Genomic DNA, 21,018 nt, shown 5'->3' with positions numbered 1-21,018 from the left:
AAAATTATGTACAACTGAAGCAAATAACGTCAAGGGCACATAGCCAAAAAAAACCATCAAGGAAGAAACTTGAACAGCCGTCTTCTTGTGCTCAAACTTGGGCTTAAATCCTCCACAGAAGTCCCATCTTCTAAGTAACTACACAAGCTCTTCCACCCCAGCAGAGCGGAAACACAAGTAACCATCCTGTTAGAGTTGCGAATGGGGTTTGCAATGTCATGATAGCAGCCTCTATATCCATGTCACCAAGACACTTCTGTGAGAAAGTAGAGTAACGAGAAAGCAAAGCTATAATTCCGCTCAAGGAGTGGAAAAGATTCACATCTTTTAAAAAAGCATCAGAGACTATATTGTTTCCACCGAAGGCAGGGATTGCTAAGAGCTATTTTGTTCAAGGTTACTTGCCAGCCTCCGTGAGGATGCAGCACCACCAAACCTGTTAGTAAAGGCTGTGACAGAACCTTGCATCTTAGCCCAGAACAACTGGAAGAAAATTTGGCGCAAAATGCCTATTACAGGTGAAGTGCAAAGACTGTCCTCAGCTCTTGGCAGAACTAAACCAATAAGCTGAGGTAAGATGGAACAGGGAGCCCAGAGAAAGGCTCCCTTCTTGAGTCAGTCCTCATTTTCTTCTCATTCTCGTTTCCTTTACCCAACTTCTCTCCATCTGTCACATTTCTCCTTAGAAGAGTTTTTCCTAATCTGCTCAGTCATTTGTAGTTTGGACCATTTATTTCTTAGAAGAATACTGAAATTCTCCATCCTGGTAGAAGTTATAAATCACAGGCTATCACAACTGCCACCTCAGAAGAGTTTAGGTGCATATGAGCCACAAAGCTTCTCCACACAAGACTGGCTGTAAATAAGACAACTCTTAAAAGAGAGACAAAAGGATAAAGAAGCTTCAGTGTAGACTGTCAAGGCCACTCTTGTTTGACCTGGGGTCTGGCAGCTTGTATGTCATCCATAATTCAAAAAATAAATTGCAGATTTTACACAGAAGGGAAATCACATTTACTACCTCTGAAGCCGTGTACGGTTCTTCCACAGAGCTTAGCTAAGCATTTCTCAGGCACTAGCCAAGCTAAAAGCACGTTTGTGTTAGCACATCAGCCCATTTTTGCACTTGCTTTCTTCATGAATCCACAATATAAAGCACACAGATGTATTCTCTGAAAAATTCAAACTGTATGTGTCTGAGTAAAACAAGGGCCAATCCAAGCTCATATTGACAAATTACCTAGAAACAAAGTATACTTCAGAGACTGCATGTGCCTATTTAGGTCAAATTAACCCTCAACCATAATAAAAATATAATACTAAAAGAGCTTAGCAACTAGCAAGCTCAAGAGTCATAAGCTGCTCATGTTTGCTTTTACAATGATGGTAATTTGTTTTTTATCTTGTTGTTGGCTTTCTGCTTCCCAGTATACTGGGAGGGGATGGAAACCTCCCAGCTCTGTGTCACTACAAAAAAATCCAAACAGAAGTTACATCGATTAGGAGACCACAGAGTGTACAGTACATAGCAAAACGCAGAAAAATACTTAAACACCTGCACATATGGGGCTAGGATCCCACGTAATACAATTCACTGACAGCCCTAGAATTGGTGCTAGGACCAATTTTGCCCATGGAGTGCTGTGTAAAGCTAAGTATTATTGTTATGTTCATAAATGGCATCTATATAATGTATAAAAGATTGTTTCTGTATAAATCATTGCAGATTTGGGAAACAAAACTGAAAACATCTGCTTAGATATTGGCCTGATTTTCCTGTGTTTTTCCATAAGTCTGTCCTGAAAAATTAGATGATGTCCAATGGGCATATCTACTTTAAACTATTATTAATCTGTTTTTCATAACTTGTCAAGGATACAGCTATTACATTAATGTCATCATCCTCTTACAAGACACACTGTTTTAATCAGAGCTCGCAGTATTCATCCACAATGATTCCAAAATTTAGAAAATCATCCAAGCCTTTGAGTAACAAGTTAATTTTCCGCCAGAAAACTTGGATCATTTCTGAGCAGACTTCCAGACCTCAGCACAAAGCTACATAAACCCTTCTGGAATCTATTCTTTTTGCCTCATGTCAAGTTCACAGCTGCCTAAGCAAGATATTCTTCATTCATAGGTCTTGTGCTGCCAAAGTGAGCTGAATTAATTATTTTTTCACAAGCAGGTAATCAGTGCAATCAGCTAAGACAACAGGATCTAATCCTTGGTTGAAAACCTTTTCCTTTAGGGTTTATGACTGGGATCATAGTCCCATTAAAGCTACTACAAAAAATCCACAGATATCAGAACTGAGCTCACACAGTAGAAACTCCTGTCATTATGGATTAAATCCTGCTTGCCATTCACACTGACCCAGTCCCACTGCAGCTTCTAAGTGTCTGAGTAAAGAGGGAGACACACACTTGCATTCACACTGTCTCCCAGGCCTTCTATTACAGTTACAAATACTGTTTGTGGGGGTATTTTAACCCAAATAATTTCCTAACAAGCTAATAAGAAACTGATTAAAACAGACAGCAAGACTAAATAGTGTTGGCAAAGAATAAATTTCCATGTTGAAAGCAGGACACCTCCTCTCAAGAAATGCCATAAAGGAGGTGCATAGCGTGCAGGTATCTGATTTCAGAGCTGGGCACAGAGAAACCCCCACACTGAAGACTCTAAAGTCTTGAGTAGATAGGCATAATGTTAACAGCCCAACCTGAAGCCCTAAATCTGTAACTCTGATGAGATCTGTACACTGGCACCATTTCACATGAACAAAGGAAAACTTAATGGTTTAAATCAGATCAAGGGTAGGATGTTTTTTGCATTATATTTAACTTCATTGCAGCAGGTATTTCAGTAACTCTAAGAGAGTCTAGAGAATTAATTAGTCTGCTCTTCATCATACAACAGAAAGGAATCTCTTTCTCCTGTACAGAACTGATTCTGGTCCTTCTGGCAACTGGATTTTCTTCTGTCCTACTGAACAACTGCAGGACAGACAGTAATACAGTTTTTCATCTTCCTGCACGTCTTGGAAACACTTTGAAAATTATTTTCTGCCAATCCTCTTCTCCTGAGAGTTTCACATGATTCACAGCTAATATAATCCTACATTTCAAAGAGGATGGATTACAGAGAATTATCCTCCTGGTCATATTACAAGGGGTGAAAGGAAACTTTTTATTTTCTCAGATACAGTTTTATTTCAGAGCAGCAACCTGGAATCAACTGTTCCCTTACAGTCAGATTGCACCTTTGGTCACAGCACCACTTGAGTTGCTAAGAGGAAGAAACACCTTTAAGGCATAGTTTTCCTTGTTCCCCTCCACTTCAAAAGCAGTGAATACTTTTTTTTCTTCTATAAAACATCACTGATGCCATCATATAGTTCACTTTTTCCTGCTGTCTTTCCTGTCTTTTTTTGCCTGTAAGTTGATTCAGCCTGGCACTATAGTGTGCTGTGTTTATACAGAGATTGAGTACAGTGGGACTCCATTTTTAGCTGCCCTTATTTTAACTTTGTTAATAACAAAAATAAATAGCAGCAATTTGCTATTCCTGTCCCACTCTATCTCCCTCTTATACATCAAAGGAAAGGGAGACAGTCAGAGCTTTATTAGTTCTTCATTTGCTCTTCCTCCTTCTCCAATCCATGCTCTTGGCATGAAGGAGAGGAACAGAGATGTCAAATAGTTCCTCCCTTTCTTACACCTAAATCATGTTCAGGTAACTCAGATGTGGGTATAAGTGTGGATTTTACCGCTCTGTGGAAATACGTACTGTAAAGCATGATCTAATCTTTGGTACCTTGTTCCATTTGCTGGCAAAAAACAGTCTCTCTATGTCAAGACCATCACTAAATATTTAGCACAGGCAGTGGCCAAAGTAACTTCGGCCAAAAGGCAAAGCAACACTGCTTATGTGCAGTACAAGTAATTGGTGAGAAAGATTTCTGGAGGAAGTTGCGCAAGTGTCCCCTTCCAATTTCTGTCCAAAAGGCAAGAATGGCCTTCATGCTCTTGTTTTCATGGAACAGAGAGAGGAGTGTTGTACCAATATGTACAGCCCTCTGCTTTTCCTTTGACAACTATTTATTGTTTTATCCTGCTTTCCTGACTGACTGCAAACACAGATGTTTCAGCGAAAATTATAACACTGGCATATTACCGTCAACATTCTGGTTTCTTCAGTCAAGGAAGGTGGAAAACACATCTTTGCTGAACGTCATATAATAATAAAAATAACAATGAACAGCCTCCAAGCCACGTGTATGTTTTTCAACAGTGTGAATTATTTCAAGAAGCTGTTCCAGAGGTTACATAAGCTTAATAGTCTAACTCATTTCACCGTGAACCTATACATCCCAACCACATGCAAAGGCCCCAGCTGTCTAGTAAGAAATAATAGATTTTTACACCAAGACATGAGATATTACCCAATTAACACAGGATATTGGCTAATTTCTATAAAAGCAGTTATGGCATCAAAGGTGAAAGAGACTAAGGAAGCAACTGATGTCTGCTCTTCCAAACTTTGAAAAATAACACTCTGTTTTTAAAGTCATCCTTTACAAAGATCATGACAATCTGAAGCTGTTCCACAACTATTTGGTCCAATGTAATAAAATAAAGCCTTACAGTCTTCAGTCCTAAAAAAACCTGACTGCTGCTCCAGTCAATACATAGTCTTAGCTAGTCATCTCAGATAGATAACTTCAAACTCAAAGCTGGTTTCTGTAGAACTGCTCAGGTTTTATAATAGTGTAATGGAGTACATAATCTGGGCCTAGTCTGTTGTGCTGTTAATGTACCCACTTAAACCAAGCACTTATGTTTTCATACTACTGCTTATCCCCTTGACTTGTCTTCCTCACACAAAGAGAGGAGAATTTAAAATCCTTACCATTTGCTTTGCAAATCATTTCTAGTTTCTTAGGAAAATGTCCTTCTAGAGTGGCTCCACTGGCAGAAGATCCAAACTTATGCACTTGGTGCTCAACCTATTTCTAGGCATGCATTTGTGCACAAACAACTGCCAGCTTATTTTGTATGTAGTACAGGATGAAAGCATAAACTATGTCAGACTGCTTGTATATAGCCAAAATAGGCACCCATTACTGTTTGTGTCCAGTAACTAACAAACCTGGCGAAGATCAAGCCCTATATACATTCAGAATACAGTGATTTCCAACAACCATCTAACCCAATGCTAATGTTAAAAGTTAAGAAAATAAGATTTCCTGGACCCTTGATCAAAATGGTTGTTTTCCACAAGGAAAAAAAAAAAATTAGATGGGGCAATCCCTGGAAAGGAAACTGAAAATCTTCCATTCTGGAGTCTCAGGTGTACTACTTCATGAATATTTATAGTGGTCACAAGCACCTGTTTTATTATTGCTCAAGTATAATATTTGATTTGGACAGTTTGAGATGGATTTAGTATAGCAGCTCTTTGTGCATACAGCAGAAGGAAATGCAGCTCATCTGTCGAACAAACTGCTCTGTACTTTCTTGCAACATGGGGCAGAAGATGATGAACTGGCTCAGCCAGTACACCTGTGTACAATTGACCTTGGATACGACAAGCTATACTGTCTTTTTCTGCCAGAAAAATTAATCTGCACAAGGATCTGTTTACAAAATTACACATCCACACTGTATTTAAAATGTATTACGAGTCCAATATTTTCTGCTACAGAATTTTTGCATCAGTAATTATTTCTTGGAGATGAGAGTTTGGTTGAAAGCTGCTTAGATGCAAGAGACAGGATAACACCAGCTTGCTCACCTCCAGGTGATGTTCTTCAACTGTGCCAGAATTCTGCTTGTGCAGCTGCCATGCTGCTTTTAAAGTAGGTGAAGAATGAAATCCCTTCTGATTAAGTTTGTTGTTTGGCATCTCTGGGTCAAGTATCTTTTTCTCTAGACTGATCTGGAGTAGAGGATTCTGGGGTTTCTGCAGATTATCAATAGACTGTTCTCACATACCACCAACACTGTTTGTGAAGTTGCAGAGGAGACAGGAGACCCTGATACATTCCCAAGTACAGTTCTTGACAGTTCACGTCAATATTTCTTGATCATCACATTCTGGATCAGCCTTGAGGAAAAGCAGTAAGCAGAGCTGTTTCGTAATGAACAAGCCACTTCCTGCCTCAGGGGAACACTGCAGTGTCCTAAAAGTCTTACTGCCCATATAAATCACATTGTATATATTATGCCAGGTAACCAGGACGCCGAGGCGATTCCTCTGCTTTCCCTTTGCTTGATGAGTCTTCCCCATTCAAGCAATTCTCCTGCATTGCCAGAATCTGCCTGAAATCAACCTGCAAAGAGGATCTATGCATAGATGTGGTGCTCAGGGACATGGTTTGGTGATGGACTTGGCAGTCTCAAGTTTACAGTTGGACTCGATGTTCTTAAAGGTCTTTTCTAACCTAAATGATTCTATGATTCGCCTCAACTTAACCCGCAAAGCCCCTGTGAGTGACTTTCTATACAGGGTGTTTTGATGGACCGGTGCAAAATAGCAAACAGCAGAGACCAAAATCGGACCCACAACTCTTAAAGAAAGTACTTGAACAACCCTACAAATTAGATTGATGGTGTAAGTCCACAAGCTTTTCACACTTAGCTCTGCAGTAGTTGCTCTAATATATTTTATACCCTTTCTGCAAAGCAGTTCTACTCTAGCATTCTGGCACTCAGGTATATAATGCTACAATAACAAATTTCCTAGCACTGACCAACCCAGAGAAAAAGGAAACAGAGTTTCAGGTTCGTGAGGGATTATGATGGACAAATAAGGCAAAAATTACTCAAAGAACTCTGAAAAAAACTTGAATTTCTTTAAAGCCAATAGTGCACAACAAATGAAATAAAAGATGCAAGGCCAAAGTCACCAACCATCAGGGTTGGTACCTGTTAAAACTAGTCTTGCAGCCCAGGGCCTAAGGGATAGTCCAAGCCACTCCTTGACAAGTGTAAGCAATGGGACAGTGGGAAGTGAAGTATTATGATGAACAGCTGCTGGAGGGCAGGAGAAATAGGTTCCAGCATCTGGGTTGCCTAGGAGCCCAAACTGACACCTCATGAACAGCTGAAATTTTTCAGACTGCATTATCACTTTGCTTCTGTTTCAAAATTTTGTAATTCATTGAGATATTACAGAACATTTCCAAGAATATCACATAATCTTCAGTTTTCATGTATGTAAAGTTATTTCATGAACAAATGGCTCTAAACTTACTCCAGATTTGCCTAAGTTGCTATTATTCATCATGGAAATATTTCCAGTGGCTAGTTCTCCCCATGTATAGCTATTAGTCAAGGTGACATAGGAAGTGTTGAAATGGCAGATCTTGTTAGAACACTAATATTATTAAGACAAAGTTAATAATTCTGTAAGTTAACTTTATGGCCAATTAATCACACAATGTGATGAGTGCTGGAGGCATTCTATTCCAGATGCATATCCTAATTTACCTGCACTAAAGCACAGCTCAGCAAGATACCTTTGTGGCTGAAATATAAAGCAATAAAATGCTGAGCTAAAAAAAACCTCTCTTTTGAACTACCAGGAATTCAGGCTATGAAATACAATTTTTTTGCATTTAGCAGGTGTTATGCAATGCAGTGTCAGTGTCACTCTTACCTCCATGGGAAAGGCCTTAAAATTAACCGTGTGTTCAGAACCACGCTGGTTTTCTCTCCCCCAGTGGAATCGGACATCATGTAGTTCAAACTCATGTCCTCGAGGTAATGGTCCCCCTATTAACACTGGGAAAGAAGACAAATGGTAAGGAACTTGGCTTTTGAAGCAGACAAGCCACTATATATATTCTCCAAATACAATTGGAAGATTCTTGCAAGCTTCTTTATTATCAGCAGTACTAAAGAGGAGAAAACTAAAGTTGGCAGACTTAACATCTTTACTTTTAAAGTACTGTGCAGGAACAGAATGAGAATTCAGGCAGTTACGAACAACAGTGAAATTGCTGTCATGCTGCACTCCTTGTTTTATGAGGCAGAACAGCTGGTGATAATGCAAAAAAAAAAAAGGTACCTTTATCAGTCAGAAGAGTGAATATGTTTATTGCTGTTATCAAGAGAGTAGCTGTGTACTCTAAACAGATGGCAGGGGTTCTGAACTGAACTGGTAACTACCTCCAGCTTGTCCAAATGCTTAATCTCCTTCACCTATGTTTGTTACGAGTCACAGAAACTAATAGAAAACTTCTGATTGCCAATATTTTGCTAGGTAAAGGTGTTAAGTCATACACCACCTGTCAGGCTTCCAAGATACAGAATGCCTCCATATCCAAATATAATCAAACCTACACAAACGACTAACAACATACCTCATTTACTTAAAATCAGCTTCTAGGCAGCTTTCTTTTACTTCAGTTTTTTAAACAGCTGGAATTTCTTAAAAGCGTCTGTCCACAATCACAACACATACACAAAAAATGCATATAGTAGCTCAATACTTTCGCATTAATAAGGACTTCCACCACGCGTAGTAAAAGCAAGCAATTGTACCTTGTGAGGCCTAATCTACTTTGGAATTAATCAATGGAAACATTTTGCCCAGGGATTTCTGAATCTGCTTCAGATCAAATATTACTCCACAAGCTGTACATAAGTTCCCACCAAAATAATTGAGTACTAGCGTCTAGGCAGGGCTGGATTTTAGTTAGGGGCATTCATAGGCTTCCCCAGAATCCATTAAATTTGAGCTTACATTTCACAGACTTCGAATTAATCTTTTAAAGTCTCTAATAATTGATAAGGATTAGTTAATTGTATAACCTACAGCTTTAGGGAATTAGAGTTCCATAATATAAAGTTATTTTGACACATGAACTAAAGGGCCTTAGTTTGGAACTCAAGACATAGTGTAATACCAAAACATAATTTAACAACTGAATCATATTGCAACTGGACAAGCACAAAAACAAAAGTACAGAACTATAAAAAACCTGGAAGAAAACTGATCAGTAATGGTTCTCATAAGCAACCACACTGGAGGAAAACATAAAATATTCCAATTTTCCTTTAATAATTATTCATAACTAATCTAACAACCATTAGATTTTCTAAAATGAAATGTGCTAAATGTAGTCATAGATTCAGAATTGCCTCTTAAACTTTCTTTATCTGTATCTGTCTATACCTATATCCTATAGGGAAAATCTGCTTTATCTGTATTCTGTCTATACCTATATCCAATAGGGAAAATCTGGTGAACATTGAAGTATTTAGGGAAATCTGGACAAATAAAAAGAAACATGATACTCAGTTAATGCTATTTCTTAGGAAAATGGAGCATTTTCTACGTTTTAAAATATTGCTCCTAGAGAAAGTGTGACTAGAACAAATATTCTCTGTATGATGTAGTTCTGGATCTCCAGGAGCTTCAGAGAGTTTACTTCTGAGGCTTCAGTTGTAACACTGATCCCATGATGAAAGTATTTCAATGCATGAAGCATTGAAGCATGTTTATCTTTTGCCTTTCATCAAATCTTGATCCATGTCAATGCATGAAACAAGTTTAACTTTGCTTTGCCTTTCAGGAATTTTTGATCCTCATTAAAAAATGTTTCTGAAACCATCACCCACTGTGCAATCCACTTCTGGCTTAAGAGAAGTCTCTCTGTTAGTAGGAAATCCTCTAAAGCATTTTTCAGCATACAATTCCATTACACAGTTGGTCATGCTTCTTCCACCTAACGCATAACACATGTCCAACTGGAAGCAGCCTGTGAAAATGTTTGCAATTAAATAATGGGCAGGATTTGGGAATTCCAGATGGACTGCATGTCCTGAATTAAAGGATAAAATCAATCACCAGTAATGACAAATTGATTTTTAATATGTATCTTAATTAGTTTATTTTTTCCACAAATAAGTTTTTCTTTGACTGTTAACGTTACAGTAGATGAGGATCTCTTGCACATTAATTGGACAGAGTTTCAAAAGCATTTAGTGCTCAACAGTTCCCATTAAAATAATCTGGCTAAATCGATTTGTCATCAGACATCCCTTGTGAGGAAAAGAAGCTGCAGGAGTTTCCGCAATCCCTGAAAATTGGCCAGAATACTAGGTCAAACACAGCTTATTAACTCTTTTCTCCTCTAGGTAGGGATAACTAACGTTGCCTTCCCCCTCCCAAAAATGGAAAAAATTATCCCCAGTTTAAAAATGGAGAATGGGACATTATGTAACATTAAATCTAAGGAAAAGCTGAAACTAAAACATCATTTCCTAAATCATAATTCCATAACTCTGTCATAAACTTTTATTGTATTTCAGATTTTCTTGTATCTCAAGGCTCATCAGTCTGGCATCACACACTGCATTCAAGTTTAAAAAGAAGCCCTTCTTTCTCCTAAGTCTCCAATGGTTTTTGCACCATGCATTTAGGTGTGTTGGTCCCATCTTATTAGTTATTGCTACTGAGTTACAAACTGCCCTTGGGAAAAGGTAGAGTTGAAGGAGTTGCATTTTGGCATGCAAGAAATGCTGTCATTTCCAGTCACTCTCACTTCCTCCACAGGAGAATTCAAGAACCATCCTGATCCTGCAGAGAGAACCTTACTCCTTGGGAAAAAAGCTCTGCTTCTGATGAAGGCAGTAAAACTGACTGGAAGGATAAAATCTCTGTTCTATTGCAAATCTGCAAAATTCTGTGAAATAAATGTTCTGTGTTGCAGTAATACATGGAATTTATCATGGAAAGGAAATTATAGAGGAAAGCATCATTATTAAAATAACAAACCTTTCCTTTCTAAAAAATTCAGTGACTCCCTCACTCTCAGCACAGCTGTACCTCCCAGGACTACTGAGATCTCAGAAGGAAACAAAAGTTGAAATGTCTCATAGTTTGACAATGTTCAGCTGTTTAAATGCCCCCAAAAGGGTGTGTTACTAGCTAAGATTGGTTAGAGTAACTTGGATGCTTTTCCAAACACATGGTAGGAAGTACCACAGTGCTGGGAAGCACAACGGACTTTTCTTCTCCCTTTCTTGACAGTTGTCTCCTTCACACAGAACAGTTTACTCAGGTGAAAAGTCTGAATAAGATACTGCTATTTCACTTAAGTTGGAATTGTTTCTTTTATTATTTGCTTATAATTCTTATTTGGTGAATGACATCAAAAAACCCTTTAAGAAATGAGGACTGCTTTGCTACCTGCTCTTCATCAATTATTTTAAGTATGTGTAACTGGACTTTCTACTTTAAGCTGCCCAATTCTGTAGTTAGTCTTCAGAACCCACTCAAACTAACGGAAAAAGCTCTTTTAACTTACATGGTCTTCAGACCAAGGACAAATTTTGCCAGCTGTGCAAAATAGTTTGGCATCACACAGTCTTAGCGATAGTCTGGACTGCTTCTGAATGCAGCCAGCTGTTAATGGCAGTGACTTAGATGACCCCACCAACGCAAGAAGAAATTCTGATCATGCTCTGAAGGAACCTGACTGACCACCCAGTTTGCCGTTTAAACCTGCAGCTCCCGTGGCAAAGCTTGCTCCTGTTCCTACTGAAGTCAACAGCAACACTCTGAGCGGCCGCAGTCGGTGCCGACGGAGCACAACCGGCCGCTGCCGGGAGCGGCTGCTGCTCCCGTGCTCCGGGAGACGCGAACAGCGAGCCTTCAGGCAACACCAGCTTTAGCGGGGATAGCAAAGGCCGTGTTTCAGCCTACCTGACTTTGACTTCAGGGCGATCTGAATCGAATGCCCGTCGTTGATCACTTCACAGTCACGACACACTACGTAGTTGGGCGACAAACGCACTTCCAGGAGCGAGGGGTCGTATTTAGCTTCTCTCGAGTTCAAGTTAATAGGCGACTGGTACTCCCCGTTAGCATCGGGAAAAATCAGCCCCCACTCCACTCCTGAGACACAAGGGAACGCCGTTACGGGGGGTCCCGGCACCCCGCGCTGCACGACGGCTTCCCGGGCCAGCCAGACCACCCCTTCCCACCCTCACCGACCCCCTCAGCGGCGCGGGAGCGGGGCCGGGGCTGCTCCGCGGCACCTCGGCCCGCCGGACCCGGCCACCGCCGCCGGGGGGCACCGCGCTGTTCCCCCCGGCCGCCCCGGGCGACCGACCCGCCGCACGCTGCGACCCGGCGCTGCCCGGCGCTCGGGGCGGCCGATTCTCCCTCCGCTCCGCCACTGAAATACTCCCACCTCCTCCTCACCCGGCCGCGGGGAAAGTTTCTCCCCGCCGCAGCCGCCGCCCGCTCCTCACCTTCCTCGTAGCCCCACTCCGGAGCCTCCTCCCGGCGCGGGAAGGGCTCGGCGCCCTCGTTCGGGCTCCCGTCAGCCATGGGCGGCCGCCCTGCCAGGGGCCCCGGCTCCCGTCGGCCGGGCGGTGTGTGTGTGTGTGTGTGAGGGTGAGGGTGAGTGTGAGGGAGCGTGCGGCGTGTGTGAGGGGGCGAGGCGGGCTGCCGCCGCGCCGCGCCCCGGCCCTCCCTCCGCCCGCCCGCCCCCCCCCGGCGGCGGCTGTCGCCGTGTGACGGGGCAGGGGCGGGGGGCGCGGCGCCGGGGGGAAGGTGGCGGAGCGGGCAGAGGGGACCGGGCGGCCGCGGGAGCTCCCCTCGGCTCCCTGCGTCCTCCTCGCCTTCCCCTGCAGGCTGCTCCCTTCGCCTGCCTGCCTGCGTGGGTGGGTGGGTGTCCCCGCAGCTCCCGCGGCCCCGCGAGCTGGGCGCAGGCGGTCTGTGCGCCTCGGGACGCCCGGGGAGAGCAGCTTCAGCAAGGGGAAGGACAAATCTCTGCCCCTGGGGAGGAACAACCCGGGCAGTGGTACAGGCCAGGCGCCAGCGGGCTGTAAGGCAGCTCGGCAGAAAAGGACCTGTGGGTGCTGGTGGGCACCAGGTTGGGCATGAGCCAGCAATGTGCCCTTGCCGCAAAGAAGGTGAATGATACCTTGGGCTGCATTAGGCAAAGCGACAACAGCAGGTGGAGGGAGGTTATCCTGCCACCCTACTCAGTACTGGTGAGGCCACACCTAGGTCCAGGGTCCAGGACCAGCTGGGTCCAGGTCCGGGCTCCCCAGTACAAGAAATACATGGGCATACTGGAGAGACTCCAGTGAAGGGTCACAAAGATGATTAAGGGACTGGAGCATCTCTCTCCTATGAGGAAAGGCTGAGAGAGCTGGGACTGTTCAGCCTGGAGAAAAGCAGGCTCAGGGGAATCTCATCGATGTGTGGAAATACCTGAAGGGAAGAAGCAAAGAGGGCAGAGTCAGGCTCTTTTCAGTGTTGCCCAGTGACAGGACCAGAGGCAATGGGCACACACTGAAACATGAGAGGTTCCCTCTGAACATCAAGAAACACTTTATTGTAATAGTGACCAAGCCCTGGCACAGGTTTACCAGGGAGGTCGTAGAGTCTTCATCCCTGGAAATATTCATCTGAACACGGCCCTGGGGAACTTGCTTTGGGTGGCCCTGACTGAACAGGGGATTTGGACAAGGTCATCTCCCGAAGTCCCTTCCAATCTCAGCCATTGTGTGATTTTGTGGTTCCTTCTCACGCCACAGCACTGTGCCCCTCCTATGGAGGGATGGAGGCCCTCAGTGAGGATAAGGGAGCCACTGAACAAGCAAGGGAGCCCAGCTTTCTGCCTTCTCTTTTGAAGGAGGGTTGAGGCCTCCATAGTCTTTACAGTGACCCCTTCACTTAGGCCACATCCAGGAGTGTGGCCTCAACAACTCCTGCAGAATATACAGGATGTGGGGTTTGAGGAAAGTCTCTCCCCAAAACAAGGATGCCTCAATTCAAGGATATGAAAGGACCTATAGAATGCTCACATTCTGTCAGGGGGGGAAAGGACAGAAGGGGCCTCTGTAATAGAGATCTCTCCTAGGCAGTGGCCCAAACACTTGCATCAGTGACAGCAAGAGGACTGGGAACCCAGCGCTGACAGACTGCAATCCCTGGCAGCAACCAGGAAAGGTAACAGAGGCAGTCAAACAGAGTTGCTATAATGGCAAGTGGAAGTGCCCTTTGCTCACCATACCTGGCCATTTAAAGACAGTGACCAGACCTCGCTGCATTCTGGTATCCCAAGAGGATAACATCCTGATCCTGTGCTGTTGATCCACAAGGTTTGATCTAAGTGTGGACCTCATTGTGCTTCAGTGTTCCCCAACTCAGCGGTAGTACCTGTGATTCCTGTGCAGGGCTAACATGGGAGCAGAAATAATCATCATTGTGAAAGTGAGATGGAAGGAGGAGGACTGAGCTGGAACTTCATTAATGAAACAAGAGCTGTGTGCAAGGTGGAAAGAATATAGGACAAGAGAAGTAGAATGTACTGGGTTGGGGATTTTTTCAAGACCAGAACAAAAACACAAGTTTCCTTCTGCAGGATCATTAGTTACTATCTTCACTATTGATGGTTGAAAGGAATATATACTACCCAAACAAACTACAAATGTGGTGCAGCTTATTGAGGCAAAAAGGCAAATAGACATTTTTCCTCATACAGTGAGCACCTGGCATCAGTACAAACAGAAAACTTGGATTTTTTTAACATGAATTTTTGTCACATGACATATCATGTTGTATATGCATACCCAATTCCCATACCAAACTGGCTTTATTGGTTGTTAAGTTCCATCCCTTAATAACTTCTTAAACACACCCTAGTTTTTTATATTGATGTCAGTGCCTTTGAATCACTGCTCAGCGACATGGCGAAAAAACAAACACTCCCCTAAATCATCACTGATTCTGGTCAATCTGACTGGAATTTCATTTTCCTGTTCAAACAGAGTCTCAGATTTTGAAAAAAACAGTCCTAGGAGGCTGGGTTCATTCCCTTGCTCTCTGAAGCACAGTACTTCATTCATGCCCTCTTTTAAGTCCTTTCCTGCAGTAGCTTTCCTGTGGGACTTCTGTTCTAGAATTCCACACTTATGAGGGGCAACATTATCAGACCTGCAAGTTCCTGTTTTGCAATAAATACTTTTCATGGCTTTCCATAGTTTTCATGGCTTCCATTCATAACTGAACTTAAGAACTAAGCTACTTATATTTGTTGCCCTTCCTTTTAACCTTTCCGTTCTTTCCATATCTCTCTGCAAAATTGGGCCCATCAGGTAAAACCTTACTGAATAGTTAGCATTTCTTTATTGCCATATGTCTGCTGAGCTGATTTCTGTGCGAATATCCTATTTCTTCCATAGTATCTGTCAGACAGAGCATGATCTAATCAGCAGATTAGATTCCACTGAAGATTCCTACAACTTCTTTAATGGTGAAGTGTGTAAGTAGCAAAGGAGTTCAAGGGTATGCCTCCGCAATGAAATGGAGTACAGGACAGCAAATGCGATATCGACCTGACCAATCTCTGCAGAAACGAACTCATTCATTTATGGACTCAGCTTCAAGTAAAAGGATTGAGACAATCAGATTGAGATAGTGGCATGATCTAAGCCTTGTTCAAGATGAGTGGGATTTGGTGTCCTTTAATGATGTGGGCAGTCTTGAAATTGTTGTGCCCTGTCAGTCCTTTCTTGTTTCTATGTATATTATACTGACAGTGTCCTATGCACTGCCCTTTGCCACATACTGATCTACTATGATATCTAGAAAATATCTATGATATCTAGAAAAACTCGCTGTTGTAGTGTTATACTATCTGATACGGTTGTCCCAAGGCCTCCTCTTCCACTATACAGTTCTTTCCTCTCTAATTAAGTGTGGTCTTTGTGTGGATCACATGGTTTATGCCAGCCATCTGTGTTCCGTCTCTCTTTTAAACTGATCTTATACCAATCTTCAGAAACTTTATTATTACTAGGCATCTAAAGGTTTAAGTTTGTGTAGAAACTCCCAATAGTTGACTTTACTATGAGAAGATGTTAAATATATAACTATAATACACATAAATACACTCTTTATGCTGTAAAAATGCACTGCTTGTAGCATTTGCTACATTGGCTCAGCATACTGAAAAATCTGTAGGGAGGCATAGTTATGGCCTAAAACTAGTATCGAATTAATAGGCAAAAAGTAGAAGCCCAGCCAACGTGACCTTCGTAAGTGACACAGCACCTCTTCAGCAGGAGCAGGGCACCCCTCTCCTGAATCCCGGTTCAGCCTTTGATTCTGTGGAACATGCTGACTTCTTGTTTAACTGGCATTAATGATGACACCCTTTGATGATACCATGAAAAAAAAGCTCAGACGCAGATGCAGAGCTTAACAGTTCCTCTTTGAACTCAGAGGACAGTAGTTCAGAAGCATCAGAGTCTCTGACATTCCCTTTTGTCAAATGAGAAACAGCATTTTGAAATGTTTGGTGTAATACTTAATCCTGGTGAGATTGCAGACAACTGTTCTTGTATTTCCTGTATCTAGATATACTTATAACTATGTTATACAGTTACTGATTTTTTTTCAAAAGACAATATACCTTCCCTAAACACCCTAAAATGTACTGAGAAACCAGGCCTGAACCAAAATCCTGCATCCAAACACTGTGAAATTTGTATGCGTAAATTGTCATTAATGACTAGCAACATTTTTTTAAGAGGTTACATTTCAACAACTGTAATTGCTTTCACCACTTCAAAAGGGGGAAATCCAATGCAGAGAACTGTATAGGTTACTAAGAAATCTGCAGGAAAAAGAAAAGCAGAATTACATACAAGTTATTTTAAACTATACATTCCTATCTGCAGGATTCTTTGCAGGCCACAGAACTGGCAGGTATTTTTCTGATTTGAGGGGTGACAAATTCAGACTGTGAGATGATATTTCCTTTATTATTCTCTTTTTTCTTTATTACCTTGCTGCCAGCATAGAGTAGTTGAGGGCATGCAGGACTTAATATTATGACAAGGACAGAAAAGTTTTGGGGGATATTAAAGTATTCCATTTGGGGCAATTTAGAGTCCATTTATGCCTCTCTAAGCCAGATCTCAGTTCTTTCCAAGGAGTCCTGAAATAAAAGGCACTGTCCATACAGCAACATAGGCATCTGAAGGGATCAGGAGCATCTAGCTTTTTCCTGTGTTGGACTGTGGTTGGCCAGCAATCATCTCTTGTGGTCTTGTTTCTATCTTTACTTCTTGCCAGGTTACTCTCTCAAGTAAGTTTGATTCTTTTCCAAATTTAGAAGTATAAGCAGAAAGTTTCTGCATTTGACCATTAAAGCACAAGCTTATATATAACAAAATTGAAAATCTCTCTGCACATTTTAAAATTAATTAGTTCATTACAAGGAATAATATTCCAGTATTCCTGGAATTATGTTATTTGCCTATCATTTTTTACTGCAGCTGAAGTAATGTGTTACAAAAAGGAAAAGGATTGTCGAGCAGTATAAATAGTCCAAGATGAAAAGGTAGAGACTATTTTCAATAAAGGGACCATTTATAGCAAAGAGAAACCATTTACAGTGAAAGACTCCATTTGCAAGTCAGGTTTACTTTGGCAAATGCTGTCCTGCACACATTGCAAAATATGTTAGCTGGATCCCAATTTCCCCTTGCATCCACACCAAAGGGTGGTTTCAGTGGCCTTGCATGTTTTATGGTCTGTAAGTGTAAATTTGTACTTCTTGGCTTTGTCAACTAATAGCGTAGCAGGCTGGTCCTGAGCATACTTCACACATTTCACTTTACAATATACTTGGTTTTTGGGGGAATTAAAACATCAACACATTGATCTTAAAGTGCATACACAAGTTCTTCTACTGTACAGGTGTATAACTCTTACAAGCGAAACTGCATCTGCAAAAGCGTACAAGAGATGAAGGGAAAAAGGGAACAGGCAAATATTTCTAAACGACTGGGCATAGCTGGCATGTATTCTCCCAGTGTTCAAATGTGTAAAACAGGACTATTTTGGCTGCCCATGAGAATTCACACGTACTGCTAGAGGACACTGAAACTACAACAGGATAGTTTTAAGTTCTTTAAAGAAAACCCAAGGAATAGGAAGCCATTTCTAAGCACTAAAAATACCACAGTCAAAAAGGAAGTGAAGAAATAATAAAAAATACAGTGTAATTAAGGGCACACTAAGAAAATAAGAGAATTATCTGTTGTAGTCTCCTGGAGATTTTCTTTTCCCTAACAGGGACTAGCCCTGGAAAAAAAAAAACTGTAAAGATTTATTAAAAAAAGGGGCAAAGACAAATCAGGAATTGCTGATGTAGTAAAATAAGTACAAAAGAAAAGTGAAATCCTGCAGACAATAGAAGAGTAGAAGGGAAGTGAGATTTTTTTTCCCCCTAGTAGGCTAAAGGGAAATGGGAGATAAAGGATGAAATAGGATGTCTCTGAAATACAGAACGCAAGTGATAATCAAGGGCCCTGACATGGCAAAACTCCTATGTAAATAGTTCTTTATTTCTTTAGGAAGGAAGCAGAACTAAAGATACACCCAGACCCAAATTCAAGGAAGAAGATGGGAAGCTCAGAGGAAAAATCTGCAATAAGGAGATGATAAATGTTTATTTACCTAACTGTAATAGTTTCAGATCTTTAACATTAGATGAGATTCCTGAAGGATTATGAGTTTCATGTAATACCTATTGAAATGAAGTGGCTTTTTGTCAGTAGAACTGATATATGTTAAATCCGCTACTTGCAAATTAAATGTTTAAAAAAGAAGTGCTGAATCAGGGAAAGATATAATATATTCTACTGTTTAAATTAAAAGGAGAGAATGAGCTAAATAATGAGCCTGAGCAGTTTTTCACTAGAAGAGCACAAGGAGGTGTTGGCTTACAGGTGCTGGCTTTTCATCTGGGAAGCTTGTGAGAACGGGGACGCACTGATCCGGATCAAGTGGCAAGGGAATAACAACGTATTTGAGTCTGTAAAACGATGGTGAAAGGAGAGTCAGTTCTTCATTCATTCTACTAAATTTTGCTTATCAATGTGTAAGCATCCATAGATGACGAAGTGGTCACATGCCCCATTCTGGTAAAGCTATGAAGTCGTACATTCAGAGTGCGATCTGCCTTCCTGTATCACAAGCTGTTACGTTTCACACAGTTACTCACGTATTAAGTTAATTATTTGGCTATCAATAAATAATAACTTGTGTTTTGCCCCAGCACATTTTCCAGAAAAGCATGACCTGAAGACATCAAGAAATGAAGAATTCATTACTTTGACAGTTTGTTCCAGTGGCTAATCCCCTTCAGTGCTAACTAATAGGTACCCAATTCTAATTTAAATTTATCTGGCTTTAACTTCCAGCCACTGGTTCACATTATGCTTTTTTGTCTTGATGGAAGAACCTTTATTGCTTTGTGTTTTCTCTCTAATGTACTCACCCACTTTAGCCTGGTCACCTCTGTGTGGTCTAAACAAGAGGAGCTCAGTAACACTTACTAGCGGGTTAAGACCAGGATATCTTGGGTTTAGCTTTTTTTATGCACATTTTCCTGTTTTCCACACTAAAAACACAGGCACCTCTCTGTTCTCATTAATTTCTTTTTATCTGCACATTGACAATTCACATTAGTCTATTTTAGGGTTTTTTTTTTGCTGTGGAATCAGACATTGGAGCTCTTGTTTTGCTGCTGTTTAGTACAAACATTAAATCCTCTTTCTGAGTCAGTCTCTGAGACAGACTCTTTCTGAGTCAGTGAGTATCCAGGAGCCAGTCTACAGAATGTGGACACAGCCTGCATTTTCATTTTACATTTAGTTGACCTAAAATGCCATTCATTTGAATGAGTCCTAGTGTTTATTTTTAATCAGAATCTTGTACACTAGTAAACCGTATGCCTCATAAAAATATGTAATCTCTTTATATATGTTTGTTTGACAAGGCATACTTTCAGTAAAACTATTGTCACTAGCATTAATTATATTCCTCTCCATCAAGCTTTTATGACTGCAATCCCATATCAATGTTATTCATCTCTCTCCTGGAACTGTTGTCAGGCTAACCAGACAGTAATTACCTAGATTATCTCGCTTCTCTTCTTTTTCTTTGATATTTACATAATGTTAAAATCCTTTAAGTCTTGTGACATTTTCCTGGATTTGTGAAAAATTTACAGAAAAGAATTAAGATCTGTACAGTCAATATTTGTAGGACTCCAGGGTGTGAGTACATAGATTTAAATCAGATTTTAAAATTCTAAGTTTTCTGATATTGTATAATACCACTTAGCTATTAATAATCTGCAAAATGATGTAAACAGATCAGGCTCCTCTCCAAACACGGAACCCCCAAAATATTTATGAATATTTTATTTCTTTATCATCACTAACAAATGCACAGTCTCAGCCACTAATTGACTTTGGGTTTCTCTTCTTACTAATGTAGTTAGAAAATTGTTACTTGTTTGTGTGAAACATAGTTATGGATTTTTCCCTGAAGTCTTCATCAATATTTTTATACTGCACAATTTCTATCTCATATCAATATTTGTTTACTCCTTTTTCCACTTACTACAGTTTTTATTTCTAATTATTTTTTCTATTCACCACTGAGTCAGCACCAGACTCTAAGTACAGCTGCTCTTTTTTTTTTTTTGAGTTGCAGAGTTGTGACACTTTGTCTCATTTTATAGCAATTAAAGAGCTCCCTGTTTTCATTCCATTTTTTTCTACCTTTTTCTCAAGTCACATCCTGTAATCTTAACGATAGAAAATAAACTATGATTTCAAAGTATATACAGCAGGAAGCAAAAGATATAGAAAACAGTTTGCCATTTCAAAGTCCAGTGGTCAGCTGCAGACAATAATTATGAAGGAACAAGTATTTAAAAGGAGACCAGGCAGTAAGTGGTAGAGGACAGTGTAAGATAACGCTGTAACACAGCCAGAAAGACTCTTAGCTCACATCCTCATTTTTGCAATTCAAAACGGTTCAACAGGAACCTAGGAACAGAAAATGTTTCCATTCAGATTTAGATTTTACCTTTCATTAATGATGTTTCAATGTAAATAGCTAGGAAGAAGGAACTGATTTCATTCTAATTTAAATGTTTGGGGTACAAACACTGAACAC

The 21,018-nt window shown here is 40.9% G+C and overlaps 1 protein-coding gene across 3 annotated transcripts in view; it reads right to left on the bottom strand.

The window, feature by feature from the left end:
• Positions 1 to 12,605, bottom strand: part of CA8 (carbonic anhydrase 8) — a 63,390-nt gene extending 50,785 nt beyond the window's left edge. For 2 of the 3 annotated variants that reach the window (XM_064442660.1, XM_064442659.1), the window contains exons 1-3: positions 12,273 to 12,605; positions 11,722 to 11,913; positions 7,666 to 7,790 (exon numbers count right to left, since the gene is read on the bottom strand). In XM_064442660.1, the coding sequence (XP_064298730.1) occupies positions 7,666 to 7,790; positions 11,722 to 11,913; positions 12,273 to 12,351 (396 nt within the window). In that variant the 5' untranslated portion in view covers positions 12,352 to 12,605. The remainder of the gene's footprint in view (positions 1 to 7,665; positions 7,791 to 11,721; positions 11,914 to 12,272) is intronic. The other variant, XM_064442658.1, reaches the window with a different exon arrangement.
• Positions 12,606 to 21,018: the final 8,413 nt, after the last annotated feature.

Source organism: Phalacrocorax carbo, chromosome 2, assembly GCF_963921805.1.
Source record: "Phalacrocorax carbo chromosome 2, bPhaCar2.1, whole genome shotgun sequence".
Lineage (NCBI taxonomy): Eukaryota > Metazoa > Chordata > Aves > Suliformes > Phalacrocoracidae > Phalacrocorax > Phalacrocorax carbo.
This window is presented reverse-complemented; position numbering and strand designations above follow the sequence as displayed.